The sequence below is a fragment of the Salvelinus sp. IW2-2015 genome, linkage group LG19, assembly GCF_002910315.2.
Source record: "Salvelinus sp. IW2-2015 linkage group LG19, ASM291031v2, whole genome shotgun sequence".
NCBI lineage: Eukaryota > Metazoa > Chordata > Actinopteri > Salmoniformes > Salmonidae > Salvelinus > Salvelinus sp. IW2-2015.
Window position 1 is genome coordinate 1,744,103 of NC_036859.1, and position 18,529 is coordinate 1,762,631.

At 42.9% G+C, this 18,529-nt stretch overlaps 1 protein-coding gene across 1 annotated transcript in view; it reads left to right on the forward strand.

The window, feature by feature from the left end:
- LOC111979532 (supervillin-like) overlaps positions 1-5,702 on the forward strand; it is a 63,746-nt gene extending 58,044 nt beyond the window's left edge. The window contains 7 exon segments of the mRNA XM_070449108.1: positions 286-493; positions 800-933; positions 1,058-1,213; positions 1,464-1,607; positions 1,957-2,078; positions 2,241-2,396; positions 4,257-5,702. Of these exon segments, the coding sequence (XP_070305209.1) occupies positions 286-493; positions 800-933; positions 1,058-1,213; positions 1,464-1,607; positions 1,957-2,078; positions 2,241-2,396; positions 4,257-4,343 (1,007 nt within the window). The 3' untranslated portion in view covers positions 4,344-5,702.
- The last annotated feature ends 12,827 nt before the right edge of the window (positions 5,703-18,529 follow it).

Sequence of the window (18,529 nt, forward strand, 5' to 3'; positions counted from 1 at the left end):
GCTGTTGTGTGAATAAGAGTTACAAAATTCCAGTAACTTTCCCCAAATTTCCAGGTTTCCCAGAAATCCTGGTTGGAAAGTTACAGGAATTGTGCAACCATATTTGTGAATGTGTGCCTTGTTTGAGGGGCTTCTGACTGTGTACCTGTGTGTCTGTGATCAGGAGCAGTAGTACCAGTGTATGTGTCATACTGACCCGTGCGTGTCCGTCTGTTACCAGCTGATTGGTGTCTGTACTGTGTGAGAGGGGCGGTCTCCTGACTGTTATTTCTAAACGTATTCCAGCTGAGTGGCGTCTGTACTGCGTGCGAGGGGACGTCCCTGTCGAGGGCCACCTCCTGGAGGTCGTGTGTCACTGCAGCAGCCTGCGCTCCAGGAGCTCCATGATCCTCCTGAATGTGAACAAGGCCCTCATTTACCTGTGGCACGGCTGCAAGGCCCAGCAACGCACACGCCTGGTGGGCCTCACCGCCGCGCAGAGGATAAAAGAACAGTGAGTCCCCGTCTCAAATGGCACCATATTGCCAAAATAGTGCACTACTTTTGACCAGGGCCTAATCTTTTTCTTGATAATTTACTGTGTCAAGTAGTTGACCAGGAAAAAACTCTCGTCCCTAGTCATGAAATGGATAATGAAATGTGTAATATGGGATGTGTGCGTCCCAAATGGCACCCTATGCCCAATACAGTGCRCTCCTTTGACAAGGGCCCCAAGGACACTATATGGGGAATAGGGTGCAGTTTGGGGGACAACCTGTTTATTGTAAGTGGAGGATATGAACCATGTGTTGTCTGTTAGATGTCCGTTGGAGGCGGGGCTCCATAGCAGCAGTAAGGTGACCATCACCGAGTGTGACGAGGGATCAGAGCCCACTGGATTCTGGGATGCGGTCGGTAGGAAAGACAGGAAGGCCTACGACTGTATGTTGCAAGGTACAGTATAGTACTATTACACACACACACACACACACACAATTGCAGTGAAATTACTCATTCATAAGAGCACTCCAGTTATTCATCATACTTGTGACTTACTATTATTATTCATTTGTTTCAGATCCGGGTAAATTTAACTTCACCCCTCGGCTGTTCCAGCTGAGCAGTTCTTCTGGGGAGTTTGTAGCCACAGAGTTCTACCACCCCTCCAGAGTTCCAGACCTGGTCAGCTCTCTGCCCTTCCTTCAGGAGGATCTGTACCAAGCCTCCCAGCCGGGTGAGTCCTACAATACAATACAGTACAACACAACACAAATACCGTGTATAAGCCTTGGAAGGGGATTATGTCTGTTTAAGGTTGATTTACTTGCAATCAAATGTCAGAGCCTGTTTGTTTAATTGTTCCCACCAGTAGTACCGTAAAGTTAGGTCCACATTCATCTTGAGGAACCAACCGTCCCTCTGCTCTCACTGTGGCCTTACTACTGGAAATAGCTGATCTAGAATGACTTTCTCTTCCTGTATAGCTCTGTTCCTGGTGGATAACTTCCATGAGGTGTACCTGTGGCAGGGCTGGTGGCCCCAGGACAGCGAGAGCCCCGGCTCCGCCAGGATACGATGGGACATGGACAGGAAGTGCGCCATGGAAACGGTGCTGCGGTACTGCAAAGGTAGACTGTGACGATGTCATCTGTTTGACATCAGTGTGATATTACACTTGAAATATGACGTCCGCCTCTGACCTCTTGTATCTCTTGGTTAAATTTAAAGAGAGGCATACGTGGCGTTTGTCCTTCATGACCATTTCGTTTCACTGTACTGTTAACGTGCAAAGCTTTTCACTAAGGGCACGTCTCTCTAGTTAGGATTTGTTACTGAGGTGTGTCCTAAATTGCATCCCATTCCGTAAATAGTGCCCTAGTTTTGATGTCCTCAGGGCTATGGTCAAAAGTAGTACACTATATAGGGAATAGGGTGCCATTGGGGCCGCACCCTAAATGGGTTGACTTCCTCCTATAGAGAAGAATGAGAAGAAGCCTCAGAAGTCGTATCTGATCCATGCTGGTCTGGAGCCTCTCACCTTTACCAACATGTTTCCCAGCTGGGAGCACAGAGAGGACATCGCAGAGATCACTGAGAGGGTGCGTTATACGCCACGCACAGGGATCTGACAGCCCCCTTGTACATTACACACACATACTCTGGCATACACACACACACACCTTACACAAACACACGTGTGCAGTGCTCTTATGTCCTTTTTCTTGGGACCATAACAGTGTGTGTGTGTGTGTGTGTGTCAGGAGGCGGAGGTGTGTAACCAGATCATCTTGGTGGAGGATGTGCTGGCCAGGCTGTGCCAGAACACCTATCCCCTGGCTGAGCTGCTGGCACGTCCCCTACCTGGGGGCGTCGACCCCCTCCGCCTGGAGATCTACCTATCAGACCAGGACTTTGAAGTGAGTTTAAGTTCAGCTGCAGTTTGCATTAAATACACAATGTGGCCAGACCACACCATTCAGCACCAACACACCCTGTGAGAAAAGTAAACCTTGATTTAAGACTGAATGGGCTGGTTTCCCAGACAAAGGTTAGGCCTAGTCCCGGACTAAAAAGCTAAATCTTTGTCTGGGAAATATTTCCAAATGTTGTTTTGTTGAAATCAATGCATTGCAGTCATGTTCATATCTGATGCATGCAGTATGTCCATGTTAAACATAAACCAGAGTGTGTGTGTGTGTGTGTGTGTGTGTGTGTGCGTTCGTGTGAGGCGTGTGTGATCCCCTCTGTGTGTGATGGATGAAAAGGTCAAAGGGATTTCCACAGATAAGAAGCTCAACACAAAAGCAGAACATGTGAGAAGCAGCACCTTGCTTCCTGGCTGCGGCTCGGAATAAGAGCTGTATCTGTCACACTGTGTCCTGTACATGTACCGATAGTGACAGCGGTGCATTCCAAATAGCACCCTATTCCCTTTACAGTGCACTACTTTTGACATAGCCCTGGCCAAAAGTAGTGCGCCATATAGGGAATAGGATGCCATTGGCGATGTAGAGAGAGAGAGACAGACTGGCCCAGTCAGGTCACCCTCCATTTCACACATTACCTCAATCTGGTTGCACTCCTCTTCTCTCCCACCATTCAACAAGAGAGAGGCCCTCTCCGTTTTGTGTTTCTCTATTTACAGAATTCAACACACACTGGAGGAGGACAGAGTGGCTCCAGCGTCGGAGCTCACTCTGTGTACTCAGGAAATGAGTTCTCGCTCTCCTTGGGCGTCAACTCCCCTCCTCAAATAGTGTGACCATGGTTACAATGAGGAGAGAGGGCCCGGAGAGATGCTTGGTCTTTGGTCTGTAGCATGCCAATGGCACAGATACCAGGGGCTGTATGTATCAAAGCGTTTCAGAGTGGCGATCTAGGATCAGTTTAGCCTTTTAGATCACCAATGAATACGATTACATGGGCAGAGATCCTAGATCAGCACTCCTACTCTGAGATGGTTGACACCTACTGATGTGATTTGTGATTATCTTACCGTCATTACTTTCAGCTCCCTGTTGATGTCTAATAGCGCTGTAATACACTCTTAATCCAGGCTGACTTCTCCTCTCACCTTTCAGGCTGGGTTCTAGGGGATTGAGGTAAGGTGAGTTATTTACCACGCAGACTATGATAAATGAGCACTGGTGATTCTACTTGTCTTCAAGCACACGGCATCTTCACTCACTGTAATAACCTCTGACCACGCTTGTTCCCTCTTCCTCTGGGCTGTCCTGCTTGCCTTCTCCACCTGTATTTTCTTTCTTTCTCCACAGCAAGGTGGAGCACAGTGGATCACTTCACCTCTTTGTAGCATGGGCTCAGGCGGTGTACTACAGTATTGGAAAAAAATGGTTCTTTGGTTATCCCCATAGGAGAACCCTTTTTGGTTCCAGGTGGAACTCTTTTCGATTCCATGTAGAACCCTCTGTGGAGAGGGTTTTGCATGGAACCCAAATGGGATCTAGCTGGAACTAAAAAGGGTTCTACCTAGAACTTAAAAGGGTTTTCCTGTGGGGACAGCCGAAGAACCCTTTTAGTAACTTCTAATAGATCCTTTTTTTTTTTACTAAGAGTGTTCTTCTGTGTGTAACGTATTTGACTTTGAACTTTGCGGAGGCCAGAGCATGATAATCAATGATGGTTCATTATTTGACATGACATTGTTTTGAATTCGGCCAATGTGACTATATATTGACCTCCCCTGGTGAGTTTCTTCCTCTCTCACTCCAGCAGTGTATTAATTGGAGCTGTTTCTCTCCCCCCCCCCCATGCAGAAAGCATTGGACATGAAGAGAGAGGAGTACGAAGGATTACCAGGGTGGAAGCAAGTGAACTTAAAGAAAGCTAAAGGACTGTTTTAGTGTAAAGTTAAGCTGATGATGATTGTGGAGAGAGATTAAACGCAGCACGTCTTGGACGACAGTGGAAGTTGATACAAATGCTGCTTTATTGTTAAAACCAACGTTTCTGGCTCCGGGCCTTCATCAGGTTGGTTGTGGAGAGAGAGGACGCAGAGACTGTTGACATGATGGAGGCCACCAAGCTGTCCCGCCTCAGCACTTCCCAGCGGCGTGACCGAACCCCAGTAGTGGTTGGTGGTACTTTAACAATCAGTGGATGGGCTCATCATTTCAGTTGAACGGAATCAATGGAAACGTATCAAACTCATGGTTTCCAAGTGTTTGATACAATTCCATCCACTTCATTCCAGTCATTGTTATGAGATATCCACCCCTCACTAGTTTCCTCTGCTGAACACACTCTCAGGGACAGCTTCTCTGAGTGGGGCACAGGGGGGGGGGGGGGGGGGGGGTCACAGGGTGTCACAGGAGAGGAGGCTGGGGTAGAGGATCTGCTGAGGTGTGCTAGTGTCATGTAGCATATTGTTTTTACCTTTCAGTTATGTAACTATGTAGGAAAATGACAATTCTGCTTAGCACATTGTATGCGAGTGGGTTTATCAGGTACTGTACAAAGCAGGACCTGCACTCTCTCTCTCTTTTTCTCTCTCTGCTTCATACTGTACGACAAGTCTCCACTTATTATGACACCGCTCATGCCATATGAAGTGAAGAGGAAATTCAGCAACTCTTTGAGGACAGTGGAAGTTGATAAAAAAAGGCTTGTTTATTGTTAAAAATAAACCAACGTGTTTAAATTGGTCGGTAGCCTTCATCAGGGTTTAACAGATAGAAGAACAATGGAGGGCAATGGAGGGTTTCATGCCATGGACATATGAATGACATACACACTGATGTGGTCTCTGGGTGTGATGTTTTAACTGTTGTGTTTGTGTGTTTGTGAAGTATTTAGAAGATTTTGTATTTATGTAAAAAATATATATTACAAAATCTGGTAGAAAGACAACGTATTCAACTTGAAAGTACTGTGTAATATCTGTCAGTAGGAGTGTTTTTTTTTTCTTGTCAAAAAGGTGTAAACATGCCAAGTATGTACCTTTTTTTGTTTTGCGTTCTCAAATATGGTACCTGCCTGGGGCTGTCATAATGACATCTAACCTTTACAGGTACCTGAGAAATGACAAACGGCTGTATTTTTTAAAGGCATGGAATTCTTTGTGAAAAACACTTGATGAATGTTGAATGTATAGTGCCTTGCTTTTGTGTACAGTTTATATACAGAAATTCTAGTCTGCATTTCGAAGACTTTCTTTGTGATAAATAGTAAATAAACAACAATAAATCCCAAAATCCAAAATAGATGTTAGTTTGTATTCATTTGAGTGAATGTCAATTGTATTTTCTTGAATACTCAAATTCTCCCTCGTCACTTTTTCAAAATCACATTTGAGGAGAAGACCTGTGGTTCCTCCCCTCTGACCTTATCCTCCAATGTGTTTTGAGAAAGAGACGAAGAGAGGACGCAAGGAATCTAGGGGAGATTCTCAATTGGGGAAACAGTCTGTCCTCGACTCTTCCGTCGTCCTCTGCTCTGTGACCCGGAAACCGATGTGGTCGAGTGGTAGAGGAGAGTATCAATTCGTTAGTAGGTGAAACTGAGTATGCTTCCTTCCTCTATTACCTAGTTCAGCTGAGGATGCACAAAATAATCCTACCAGGACCTAGCGCGGAAGTGTTGTAAAATCCACCACATCCCTTTTGAATCAGCTGTTGTTTTTTCTCAGAAGAGAAAAGCATGCACACATTTTTTTTTCAAATGATATAAAATGTCTCACACAACTAGCTAACACGTTACACGTTTATTTTGGGATTCCAACCCTGTAAACATAATTTGCCTGATGACATGCAAGAGTCTCTTTTTTGTTTCCACGTTTCCTCTCCTCGCCGCCTCTGGAGCAAAACCAACTGAGATTCTCCCTAGGAAATACAATTGAGATTCACTCTAAAACTTGCTTGACTTTGTAGCGGTTTGTCTTATACCCAGCAGATGGTGCTCTTTGTCCTCTTTGTCCTAACATCCCTTAAAGTCCCATGCAGTCTTTTTATTTTTAAATTATGTCTAATACATCCCTGTGTATGTTTATTTTATGAAAATAACCACAAATATATTTATCATTTATTTCTCTGAGCCTCCTTTTGCCATTGAAATAAATGCACAGCCTGATCGTGTGGTCGTGTTGATAGAAATGTAAATATATTTACATACACAGCCCTGATTGGCGAATAAGATCATCTACTCTAGTCTAGAGCCTACCCTGCTTACCCCTTCAAAGTAGGAGGATACATATGCAAATTAAAGATGACTGGTCAGAATATTCAGATCAGATTGTGATGTCATGCTATGGGCCAAAAACTCCAACACACCTGAACTTCCAGGTGTTTTAATTTTTTTCGTCTCTTACACTAAAAGGCCATTATCATCACTTTCACAATTTCAGAGTGTTATTTCATCCTCGTAGTTTGGAAATATATATTTTTTTACATGAAAATCACGTTTTTTAAGTTCTGAACCGTTTCCAGTTCTGTGTGTCATGTGTCATGTATACATTTGCCAAGCATATTAAGATTATAGGAGAGATATTGTTATTGTCTTAGTGACTGCTGTGTAGTAGTATGGAGAACTAGTTGTTGTGAATTGTACAAGTGTTAATTCATTATCTACCTAGCAACTAATATGCTGTATTTATGTTGGTTAATTGTTGGGAGAGAGCAGGAAGTAGTTGAGTTGGTGCACGGCTGTAGACCCAACTAACAATTAACGTTCCCACAACTTTAGTGATCGTTCCCTTAAGAGTCTCATTAGGTCTTTAACTAATGTTTTCATGGGAATGTTCCTGTGATGTGCAAGGAATGTGGTTTAGGAAAATATTCCATCAACATCCCACCAAATATACACATTACACGATTGCCATGTCCTCAAAACATATGATTTTAATGTTCTAGACACGTTTAATGGGAACTTTGAAAAAATATGTCCCAAAAAATAACACTATTACATCAGTGGAGGCTGCTGGGGGAGGACAGCTCAAAAGAATGGCCAGTACTAAGCAAGTGGAATGGCATCAAACACATGGGAACAGTGTTTTCAATTTACATATTTGACATATGATTGCATTGTGAATGTTCAATTAATCAGGAATTATTATTCAACATTCCTCACCTGGGATTTGCAGCCACAACCTCTTGGTTCACAGTACTCCGATCTTCCTACTCTGCCATCAGTTAATCTGACTATTCACTCAGCATTGATTTCATGTACGGATTTCAGCAATTTAAGAGCTTCCTGTATGGTTATCTAATGTTGGTGGGGCATATTGACCGGTTTTAATGATACTATTCAATCACTATGATCAATCAAATATTTCCTTGGGTGTACTTTTAACAGAGCTGAGATTTACTTTAAAGTCCATTCACCCTATTGCTTACACCTATCAAGTTGTTTTAGATTGTTACAGGCTTTGTTTTTTCCAATTCTATTTTGAGGTTGACGTTAGCACGTTGGGCGCACCGATTGGCATCACCTCGTTAGTTAGTATGTGATACGCCTGTGCTGGCTTGTCATCTCGTTAGTCAGAAGGTGTTTCACCTGTGCTGTCAAAGGTGATATTTAACACTGGCTGGCCCAGTGCTCTAGTTGGCTGGAGAGATGTGGAAGGTTAATGCCTTTAGTTGGCGCTCCCTATTTGATTTCTGGGGAAAAACGATCCTCTTCCCTGTTTTTGTAACAGAAGGGGGTCTCATCCGGGATATTGTTTCCCATGAGTATGGCAGTCACTCTAATCACCTGCTCTGAAGCTCTTCTGTGCCCAGATATGAGTTTTCAAAATACGCATTTGTGTTAGTTTGTCACTGACTTCCACCCGAAGGGGTTATAAAGATTTAAGTTGGAAGCATTTGTGGAAAACCCTAGATATATGTACGAAGGTGAATTTGTTCATCATTACTAAGCTTTATGATATCAAAGTTGCACATGACGATTCAAAAGCAGTACTCAGCTAGTCTATACTGCTGTGGTGGAGGAAATCCTTCCGGAGAGGGAGTATGATACAATGTGTCCTACAGTGTGTAGAGTACACCCCATAGATTTGCAACTGCGAGAGGTAAAACTAAAGGCGAAATGGGAACAGAAATTAGAGCTTGAGCACAAGGAAAGGGAAAGAGAACATGCAGACAGATAACAAGAACAGGAATGTGAGCATGCCATTTGATTAAGAGAGCTGGATCTGGAAACACTGAATCCAGTCAGGCCGTCCTGCACCCCTCAACAGAGTTTGATCTTGGTCAGAACAGCCAACTTGTACTGACCTTTCAACGAAAAAGAGGTGGCAGTATATTTTACTCTGAGCGGATTGCCACATCCCTAAAATGGCCACAAAATATTTGGTCATTGCTCCTCCAAAGTGTTCTTGTGGAAAAAGCTCAAAGTATAAGCCACTTTATGATCTCAGATTATGACACTGTTTAAAGCTCCTATCCTTTGGGCTTATGATTTGGTCCCAGATGCCGACAGACAATTGTAAGCTAAAGTACTAATGTGAAAAGCAATCCTGAGAAGTTACCTACACCTGCACTATGAGGTTTGTCTTTTTCTACAGTGCCAAAAGATAAGGATCGGCAGAAAACTGTTTTTTTCGTATCCGCAAGTTTGTCATTACTACCGTGAGAAAGGACACATTGCCTCTGTGTCCTAAATTGAAACAGAAAAATTTGAGTAGAAGAAGCCATTTCTTCTTGTGGGAGCACTCCAGCCTATTATGTCTCTGGTTGATTTTGGATCAGATATGTATGAACCTTTTGTTTTAGACGGGCTTGTGTCTTGCATGGAAGTTCCTTTGTATAATGTGGAAGCCTGATCGAGCCTGATCTTATTTCTGGTTCCGTTGGAGTGAGGCCTAGCCTACTGGTGAAGGGGGTCTCATTCATTTTGGGAAACGATTCTGGGAACCCAGAGAAGAGGAACCTGGTGGGTTATAAGAAAAGTACCCTACAGTGTTCCCAGCATGTGCCGTAACTCGTGCTATGTCTAAGAAAGTCGCAGGGAGCAAGTCTAGTGTTGAGGATGTCAGCGATCCCACCATATTCGATCTGTCTGAGATGCTTATGATCCTGATTTTGGTAAACCTACTGAGTTGACCTCTCCTTTAAAAAACTAAAGTTTCTAGAACCACTGAAGGAAGAGAGGGTCCCTATAGTTGACACTTTGATGTCTAGGAAGCAGCTGACTGCTGAACAGAGTAAAGATTTTTCCCTCTCCCCTCTTTTTGATGCGATACATCCAGAGGAGGAGTTTGATGAAGTTCGTACRGGTTACTTTGACAGAGATGGTGTCCTGATGAGGAAATGGCATTCTCGCGCCACTCTGGGAAAAGACGATTGGCCCAGTGTGTCTCAAATTGTTGTTCCAGTTACACTTCAACAAAATAAACTGAAGGGGGCTCACAATGGTAGTATGGCCAGCCATCTTGGAGTCATCAAGATGTATGACCGTATYTTGCGTAACTTCTGGTCTGAAATAGGATGCTGTGGYTTACTGTAAATCCTGTTGCGTTTTGACAGCGATCGGGTAAACCGAACCAAGCTGTACYGGTTGCACCTTTGAAGTCTATTCCTGYTTTTGWCTAACCTTTCAGCAGGGTTCTGGTGGATTGTGTTTTTCCTTTGCCCAAATAAAAGTGTTAACCAGTTTCTCTTAACCATCATGTGCGCTGCCACTCGTTTCCCCGAGGCCATTCCACGGAGGAAAATCACGGCTCCCAGTATTGTTAAGGCCCTGGTGAAATTATTTTCAATGTTTGGACATCTGTGAGGAGTGCAATCAGACCAAGTTTTGAATTTCAGCAAATGCTGCTAAAGTTTGGCATTGCCCGTTGCCTCTAGTGCCTACCTCCCAGAGTCTATGTTGAGAGCTTACTGCTTTCAGTTTTAYAAAGCTTGGGATGAAGWTTTTTTKTKKTTGTTGATGTTTTCAGTGCAGGAGGTTGTTCAGGAATCTCTCGGYTTTTGTCCAAATTAGCTTGTGTTTGGACATCGCGTTAGAGGTTCTTTGAGCTTGCTGAGAAAAGAGGTTGTTGCAGGGCGACACTTTAAACACCGAAACAAATCTGTTGGAGCAYGTTAGCACTTTTCGATACAGATTGCACCGCGCCTGTGAGTTTGCCAGTAAGAATCTGGAGAAGGCGCAATAGACGCCTTCTCAATTGTGTTTGACACAATAGACGAACCCGAAGCCGCACTTTTGATGTGGGTGACCAAGTCCTGGTTTTGTTGCCCATTCTGGGGTCACCGTTGCAAGCTCGCTTTTCAAGTCTTTACCCCATAGTGAAAAAAATGTCATCTAGATTACACCGGAGCACAAGAAACCTGGCTGTGTCATGTCAACATGTTGAAACCATACTTCACCCGCTAGCGAAGAAGAAGTCAGTGGAAACCGGTGGTGATGTCCTTCCTGTAGCCACTGCTGTCACCATTGACTGTAGTCTTCCTCAAGAAAGCCCACTACTCCCTGTGCCTGTGGGGACGGCTGAGTAACTCAGAGATTCTAGAAAACCTTTGTGTTTCTGGCACACTTATCTCCAGAGGAAAAGGGAAACATTTCTGCTTTTAGAATATCAGGGTTTATTCTCAGATGTGCCAACTCAGACAAATGTACTAGAGCATGACATTGACATTGTGGACTCTGCCCCAATCAAACATGCCTATTGAGTGAACCCTGAAAACGCAAAGAAACTCCGTTGTGAGGTGGCGTTCATGCTTGAGCACAGCATTGCACAACATGGCAAATGTCAGTGGAGTTCACCCTGTATATTAGTACCTAAGGCGGATGGGTCTCTGCGGTTTGTTTTCCGATTTTCAGAAACTCAATGCTGTTTGTTACTAAGTCGGAGTCGTACCCTTTACCAAGGGTCGACAATTGTGTGGACTGCGTTGGCGCTGCTATGTAAGTTAGCAASTTCGATCTACTGAAGGGATATTGGCAGATCCCTCTAACTGAGCACGCCAATGAGTTGCCTGCTTTTGTAACTCCTGACTATAATCTGTTTCCGTTCAGGTTACGAAATGCCTTTTGGTCTCTGCAATGGTGCTAGCTGCTCCGGATTTCCGTCATCCATTTGCTTGTACACCGATGCCAGCGATGTAGGAGCAGGGGCCRTGCTCCTACAGAAAGACGATAACAATGTTGAGCACTCTGTGGGATACTTTTTAAAGATATTGGCCTCAAAAACCCTACTCGATTATCGAGAAGGAGACTTGCTTTGGTGCTGGCTCTTCAGCACTCTACTCCTCTGGTGGTCTATACCAATCATAACCCCCTCGTTTTCCTGCAAAAGACGTGTTCCACAAGTCACCGACTCCTTTGCTGGAGTCTCATTTTSTAGGAGTTTCCCCTTGAAATCAGACATGTCCGTGGTAAGGACAACTTGGTTACTGATTGTCGTTCAATGGTGGACAGTCAAGTCTGTGTGTAGCGTTTAGCCTGTGTGTAGCCCTGGCACAAATTTAGTTTTGACTGCAAGTTTTGCTCTATTCGAGATGAKTTTTGTTTTGGTTGTGCTCGTTCCAAGAGTAATAGAAACATACTTAATTTTACCCGTTTCTCAAAACGTCAGTTTTAGGCATCAATTGAAAGAAAACTATATACAAAAAAGGGGCGAAAAAATAAGAAAAAGATTGTAAAAATTATAATTTTACAAGGATACATAATATATACATTATATAAAAAAGTTGCCGTTCTGTCTAGTATTTAATTGTTGACAGCCAGTAGACACCATGTTCATATTGGAGAAGGCGACGCATTAGTTGATTATGTTGGGATATGGAAGTTGTTTACTGTTGGTTGTGAGCAAACGTGTTGAACACATATGGAATATATTTGTTTTAAGGGTGAAGGTGTTACAGGCTTTGGTTTTTCCAWTTATATTTTGAGGTTGCATGTTGRGCACACTGATTTTTGTCACCTCGTTAAGTCAGTATGTGTTACACCTGTGCTGGCTTGTCATCTCGTTAGTCAGAAGGTGTTTCACCTGTGCTGTCACAGGTGATATTTAAGAGTGGCTGGCCCAGTGTTCCATTTGGCTTGAGAGATGTGGAGGGTTAACAACTTTAGATTTCTGAAACACAATCCTTTGTCTGATCTTCCCTGTTTTTGTTTTGCTCCACTTTTTGGTTTGCTTCCTGTCTTTAAGTTTGATATGGGTTTTTCTGTTTGCCTCTTCTTGGGCAAATTTAGTGGGTGTTCATGGTGGGTGTCTTTTAGGTCCCAGTTTCTTGTTGCTGATCAACTTTTAGTGGAAACCCCCATGAGTGTCTTTCAGAACCCCTCCTAGCTCCTTTAAGATATTGTGATTTCTGGGATTTGTCACAAATGTMTATTTCCACATTAAAACTTGGAGATGGAATTCCGTGTTGTGTATTGTTTTGGTAAAACTGCCATTATCATTCCTTAAATGGCAAATGTGAAAAAGGACAGACATGCTACTGTAAATATACACATGAGAATATGGCATCCATGTTCTGGGTGTGTTTCTATCAGAAGCAACACTATCACCTGGGCCAAGTTTCGTCAACAAATGTCACAGATAACACAATAACGAGAGCTGATGTGATTCCTAATCAGAGACACGTTTGTTCTACATGGTATACAGTGGGGAGAACAAGTATTTGATAACCTGCAAAATCCGCAGTGTTTCCTACTTACAAAGCATGTAGAGGTCTCTAATTTTTATCATAGGAACACTTCAACTGTGAGAGACAGAATCTAAAACAAAAATCCAGAAAATCACATTGTATGATTTTTAAGTAATTAATTAGCATTTTATTGCATGACATAAGTATTTGATCACCTACCAACCAGTAAGAATTCCAGCTCTCACAGACCTGTTAGTTTTTCTTTAAGAAGCCCCCCTGTTCTCCACTCATTACCTGTATTAACTGCACCTGTTTGAAATCGTTACCTGTATAAAAGACACCTGTCCGCACACTTAATCAAACAGACTCCAACCTCTCACAATGGCCAAGACCAGAGAGCTGTGTAAGGACATCAGGGATAAAATTGTAGACCTGCACAAGGCTGGGATGGGCTACAGGACAATAGGCAAGCAGCTTGGTGAGAAGGCAACAACTGTTGGCGCAATTATTAGAAAATGGAAGAAGTTCAAGATGACGGTCAATCACCCTCGGTCTGGGGCTCCATGCAAGATCTCACCTCGTGGGCATCAATGATCATGAGGAAGGTGAGGGATCAGCCCAGAACTACACGCAGGACCTGGTCAATGACCTGAAGAGAGCTGGGACCACAGTCTCAAAGAAAACCATTAGTAACACACTACGCCGTCATGGATTAAAATCCTGCAGCGCACGCAAGGTCCCTCTGCTCAAGACAGCGCATGTCCAGGCCCGTCTGAAGTTTGCCAATGACCATCTGGATGATCCAGAGGAGGAATGGGAGAAGGTCATGTGGTCTGATGAGACAAAAATAGAGCTTTTGGTCTAAACTCACTCGCCATGTTTGGAGGAAGAAGGATGAGTACAACCCCAAGAACACCATCCAACCGTGACGCATGGAGGTGGAAACATCATTCTTTGGGATGCTTTTCTGCAAAGGGGACAGGACGACTGCACCGTATTGAGGGGAGGATGGATGGGCCATGTATTGTGAGATCTTGGCCAAAAACCTCCTTCCCTCAGTAAGAGCATTGAAGATGGGTCGTGGCTGGGTCTTCCAGCATGACAACGACCTGAAACACACAGCCAGGGCAACTAAGGAGTGGCTCCGTAAGAAGCATCTCAAGGTCCTGGAGTGGCCTAGCCAGTCTCCAGACTGAACCCAATAGAACATCTTTGGAGGGAGCTGAAAGTCCGTATTGCCCAGCAACAGCCACGAAACCTGAAGGATCTGGAGAAGGTCTGTATGGAGGAGTGGGCCAAATCCCTGCTGCAGTGTGTGCAAACCTGGTCAAGAACTACAGGAAACGTATGATCTCTGTAATTGCAAACAAAGGTTTCTGTACCAAATATTAAGTTCTGCTTTTCTCTGTGTATCAAATACTTACGTCATGCAATAAAATGCAAATTAATTACTTAAAAATCATACAATGTGATTTTCTGGATTTTTGTTTTAGATTCCGTCTCACAGTTGAAGTGTACCTATGATAAAAATTATAGACCTCTACATGCTTTGTAAGTAGGAAAACCTGCAAAATCGGCAGTGTATCAAATACTTGTTCTCCCCACTGTATGTGGTGTGAATAAAATAAATAAAGGACAGAATTCGCTTTCAGATGCTCAGCTATCTAGAATTCTACCGATTCCCATCTTTTAAYGAGAAACTAATTCGAGTTAGATCAGATATTGTTGGTGTCTTGTTACTGTTACCAAATAATGACATTGACATATGTTGMTAAGAATGTGAGACTAGCGGGTCTTRAACCCAGGCTACCAGCACCAATGTCRAACACCCTAACCACTGTGCCAATAAGGGATATCTCTAGGGCATACTGTTTACTTGCTGGCCCAGTATAGTAAGGACCTGTCCAGAAGAAACCCTAACCCCTCCTCCCTAGGCACTTGCGTAGATCCGAAAAAACTTGATATGTGTAAGAATAGGGTGAACGGATTTTGAAGTAAAGCTCAGCTCTTTTAAAAGTACACTCAATAATTGTTTTTATTGATCATGGTGATTCAAGAGTATCATTAATATAGGTTAATATGCCCCACCAACAGACAACTATACAGAAAGCCCTTAAATCGTTTAAATAAGTTAATCAAATTAATGATGAGAAATAGTCCAATTAAATAACTGTTGCAGACATGGTGGCATAGCAGGAAGATCTGAATGTTGTGAACCAAGAGGTTGTGAGTTTATATCCCAGGTAAGGACAAGTTGMCTAATAATTACTGTATAAATTAACATGCAAAATGTAATCAAGTGTGTCTAATATCTAAAGTTGAAAACATTATGTTAAACCTCTAAAAGTCGAAGCGGTTGGGGAGGTTCTACTGACCTAACATATGGAATTGTTTTAAGATGGTCAGACCATGGATCATGTAGCTATTTGATTTGTAATTTTAGGACCCTTTAGGTTACCCCCCCCCCCCCCCCCCCTCCCCCCCCCCCCCCAAAAAAATGATTTGATCAAATGCGCAATTTGGCCTTTATTATTATAGCCCATAGAAACGCATTAAAATAACACATTCATGAATGGCAAAAAATACAGTTAAAAAAATAATTATGAGGAATAACGTTTTGAAGTTTCTGTCGGATATCTAGAAGATATAGGAAAAAGTTTTTTGGACACATATAGTATTTAACCCCTTATTTTTGTTGCCACAAAACTACCTCCATTCAACAGACTTTTATGAATTAACCCTCAGACGACTGGACACAAATGTTTCTTGCGACGTCACATCAAACGTGTCTAGAATGTTGTATATCCTGAGAACATTGTAACCACGTTCTAGATACATTCTGTTTATCTAGATACTTATTGTAGAAGTCTGAAGTCAAATGTAGTATACTATACTACACACTGTAGTATCCCTCGATCATGTGTTGTACTACTATAGTAAACACCACAGCATTATCCACACAAAAACCACTGTAGTAAATACTACAGAAATATCTGCAAAAACATTTTTTTTTACTACAGTACTTAAGTTGCATATACCCTGCCCATTCCTGTCACGTTCGTCGTAAGGATGAGACCAAGGCGCAGCGTGAGTAGAGTTCCACATAATTTTAATCAACTGAAACTCACCTGGCAACTCAGGCAACTCAATGTAGGCAAGATCCCACAACTAACAATAGGGCAAATGGCTACCTAAATATGATCCCCAATCAGAGTGGGAACCATATCAGGCCACCATAGAAATGTAATACACCTAGATGACCCACCCTAGTCACTATCACGACCCAACCAACCCAGAGAAAAACAGCTTACTATGGTCAGGGCGTGACAATTATTCTCCCCCATATACCAAACCACTACAGAAAATACTACAGTATGCTACAGTCCTCAAAAACACTACAGTAATTACTATAGTATATACTACTCTTTTTTTGCTACAGCATTTATATTATAGTAAACTGTAAATAATATAGTAAATTCTAAAGTATTCACTGTAATGTCCGCAAAAAATACTACAGTGAATATTATAGTATTCCTACCATAGTATATGCTATAGTATTTTTTTTATGCTGGAAGAGCCCCTTTAGGATGGTAAAACTTGCTGTATGTGATTTTTTTATGGTTGTTCATGGATTGACTGTGAGATAGTGGTCTTTGTGCACCATGCTTGATCAGCTTCACCTCCTCTGCAACCCTTTTACTGTCCATCAAAGCCCAGGGATCATCTTCAAATGTATATCGGTCAAATGTTATTGCAGGTGTAGCGAAATGCTTGTGTTCCTATCTCCAACAGTGCAGTAGTATCTAACAATTCACAACAATACACACACATCTAAAAGTAAAAGAATGGACTAAAGAAATATATAAATATTAGAACGAGCAATGTCGGAGTGGCATTTACTAGAATACAGTAGAATAGAATACGGCATATACATGAAATTAGTAAAATAATATAAAACATTATTAAAGTGACTAGTGTTCCATTATTAAAGTGACCAGTCATTCAATGTCTATGTATATAGTGCAGCAGCTTCTAAGGTGCAGGATTGAGTAACCGGGTGGTAGCCGGCTAGTGATGGCTATTTAACAGTCTGATGGACTTGAGATAGAAGCTGTTTTTCAGTCTCTCGGTCCCAGCTTTGATTCACCTGTACTGACCTCACCTTATGGATGATAACGGGGTGAACAGGCAGTGGCTCCGGTGGTTTATGGCCATGATGATCTTTTTGGCCTTCCTGTGACATCAGGGGATGTAAGTGTCCTGGAGGGCAGGCAGTATGCCCCCGGTGATGCATTGGGCAGACCACACCTCCCTCTGGAGAGCCCTGCGGTTGGGGGCTGTGCAGTTGCCGTACCCGGCAGTGATACAGCCCGACATGATGCTCTCAATTGTGCATCTGTAAAGGTTTGTGAGGGTCTTAGGGGCCAAGCTGAATTTATTCTGCCTCCTGAGGTTGAAGAGGCGCTGTTGTGCCTTCTTCACCACACTGTCTGTGTGGGTGGACCATTTCAGATTGTTAGTGATGTGTACGCCGAGAACTTGAAGCTTTCCACCTTCTCTGGGATTCTGCCTAGAAGGCCAGCATCCCGGAGTCGCCTCTTCACTGTTGACGTTGAGACTGGTGTTTTGCGGGTACTATTTAATGAAGCTGCCAGTTGAGGACTTGTGAGGCGTTTGTTTCTCAGACTAAATACTCTAATGTACTTGTCCTCTTGCTAAGTTGTGCACCGGGGCCTCCCACTCCTCATTCTGTTCTGGTTAGAGCCAGTTTACTCTGTTCTGTGAAGGGAGTAGTACACAGCGTTGTGCGAGATCTTCAGTTTCTTGGCAATTTCTCGCATGGATTAGCCTTCATTTCTCAGAACAAGAATAGACTGACAAGTTGAATTATGTACGAGAATAAAATGCCATACCGACAAATAGCTGTGTGGAGAGGATTGGATTGCCTAAGGGGATTGACTCGGCTGAGGTGTTGGTTATAGTGCACCACTCTGACCCCGCTCCTGAGTACGGTTGCAAAAAATCTGGTAACTTTCCCAGATTTTCCAGAAATCCTGGTTGGAAGATTCACAACATTGGGAAGGAGTAAGGGATGGATTGAAATGTACAAAAATGGGTATCTGGAGGAAAATGGGGGAGGGTCGTGCTTTTTCAATTCAGTCAAGCGAAGGGTTTCGTATTTTTTTAAATATAGTCCAAGGGAGGGTCATGTAATTTGTAATTGATGAAATGTCAATATTTTTTGTGTTGAGAATGAGTTGCTTATTAGGCTATATATATCGATGTGTGCCTGATGCCGTCCCTCATTTCTGACATAATGTTGTGAATTTCTGATTTCCCGCTGGGCGTGCAATGTCAAGTGTGCCTATAGGCTATTTCGTGTGGTCTCAATAAAATTATCCATATCCTATAGGCTACAAAGTGCATGCTCAAGAAGCACAAAGAAAAGTTATATTTCTAAAATAGCTGCTGGGAGGGTCTAAATTAAACTAGGCCGCATT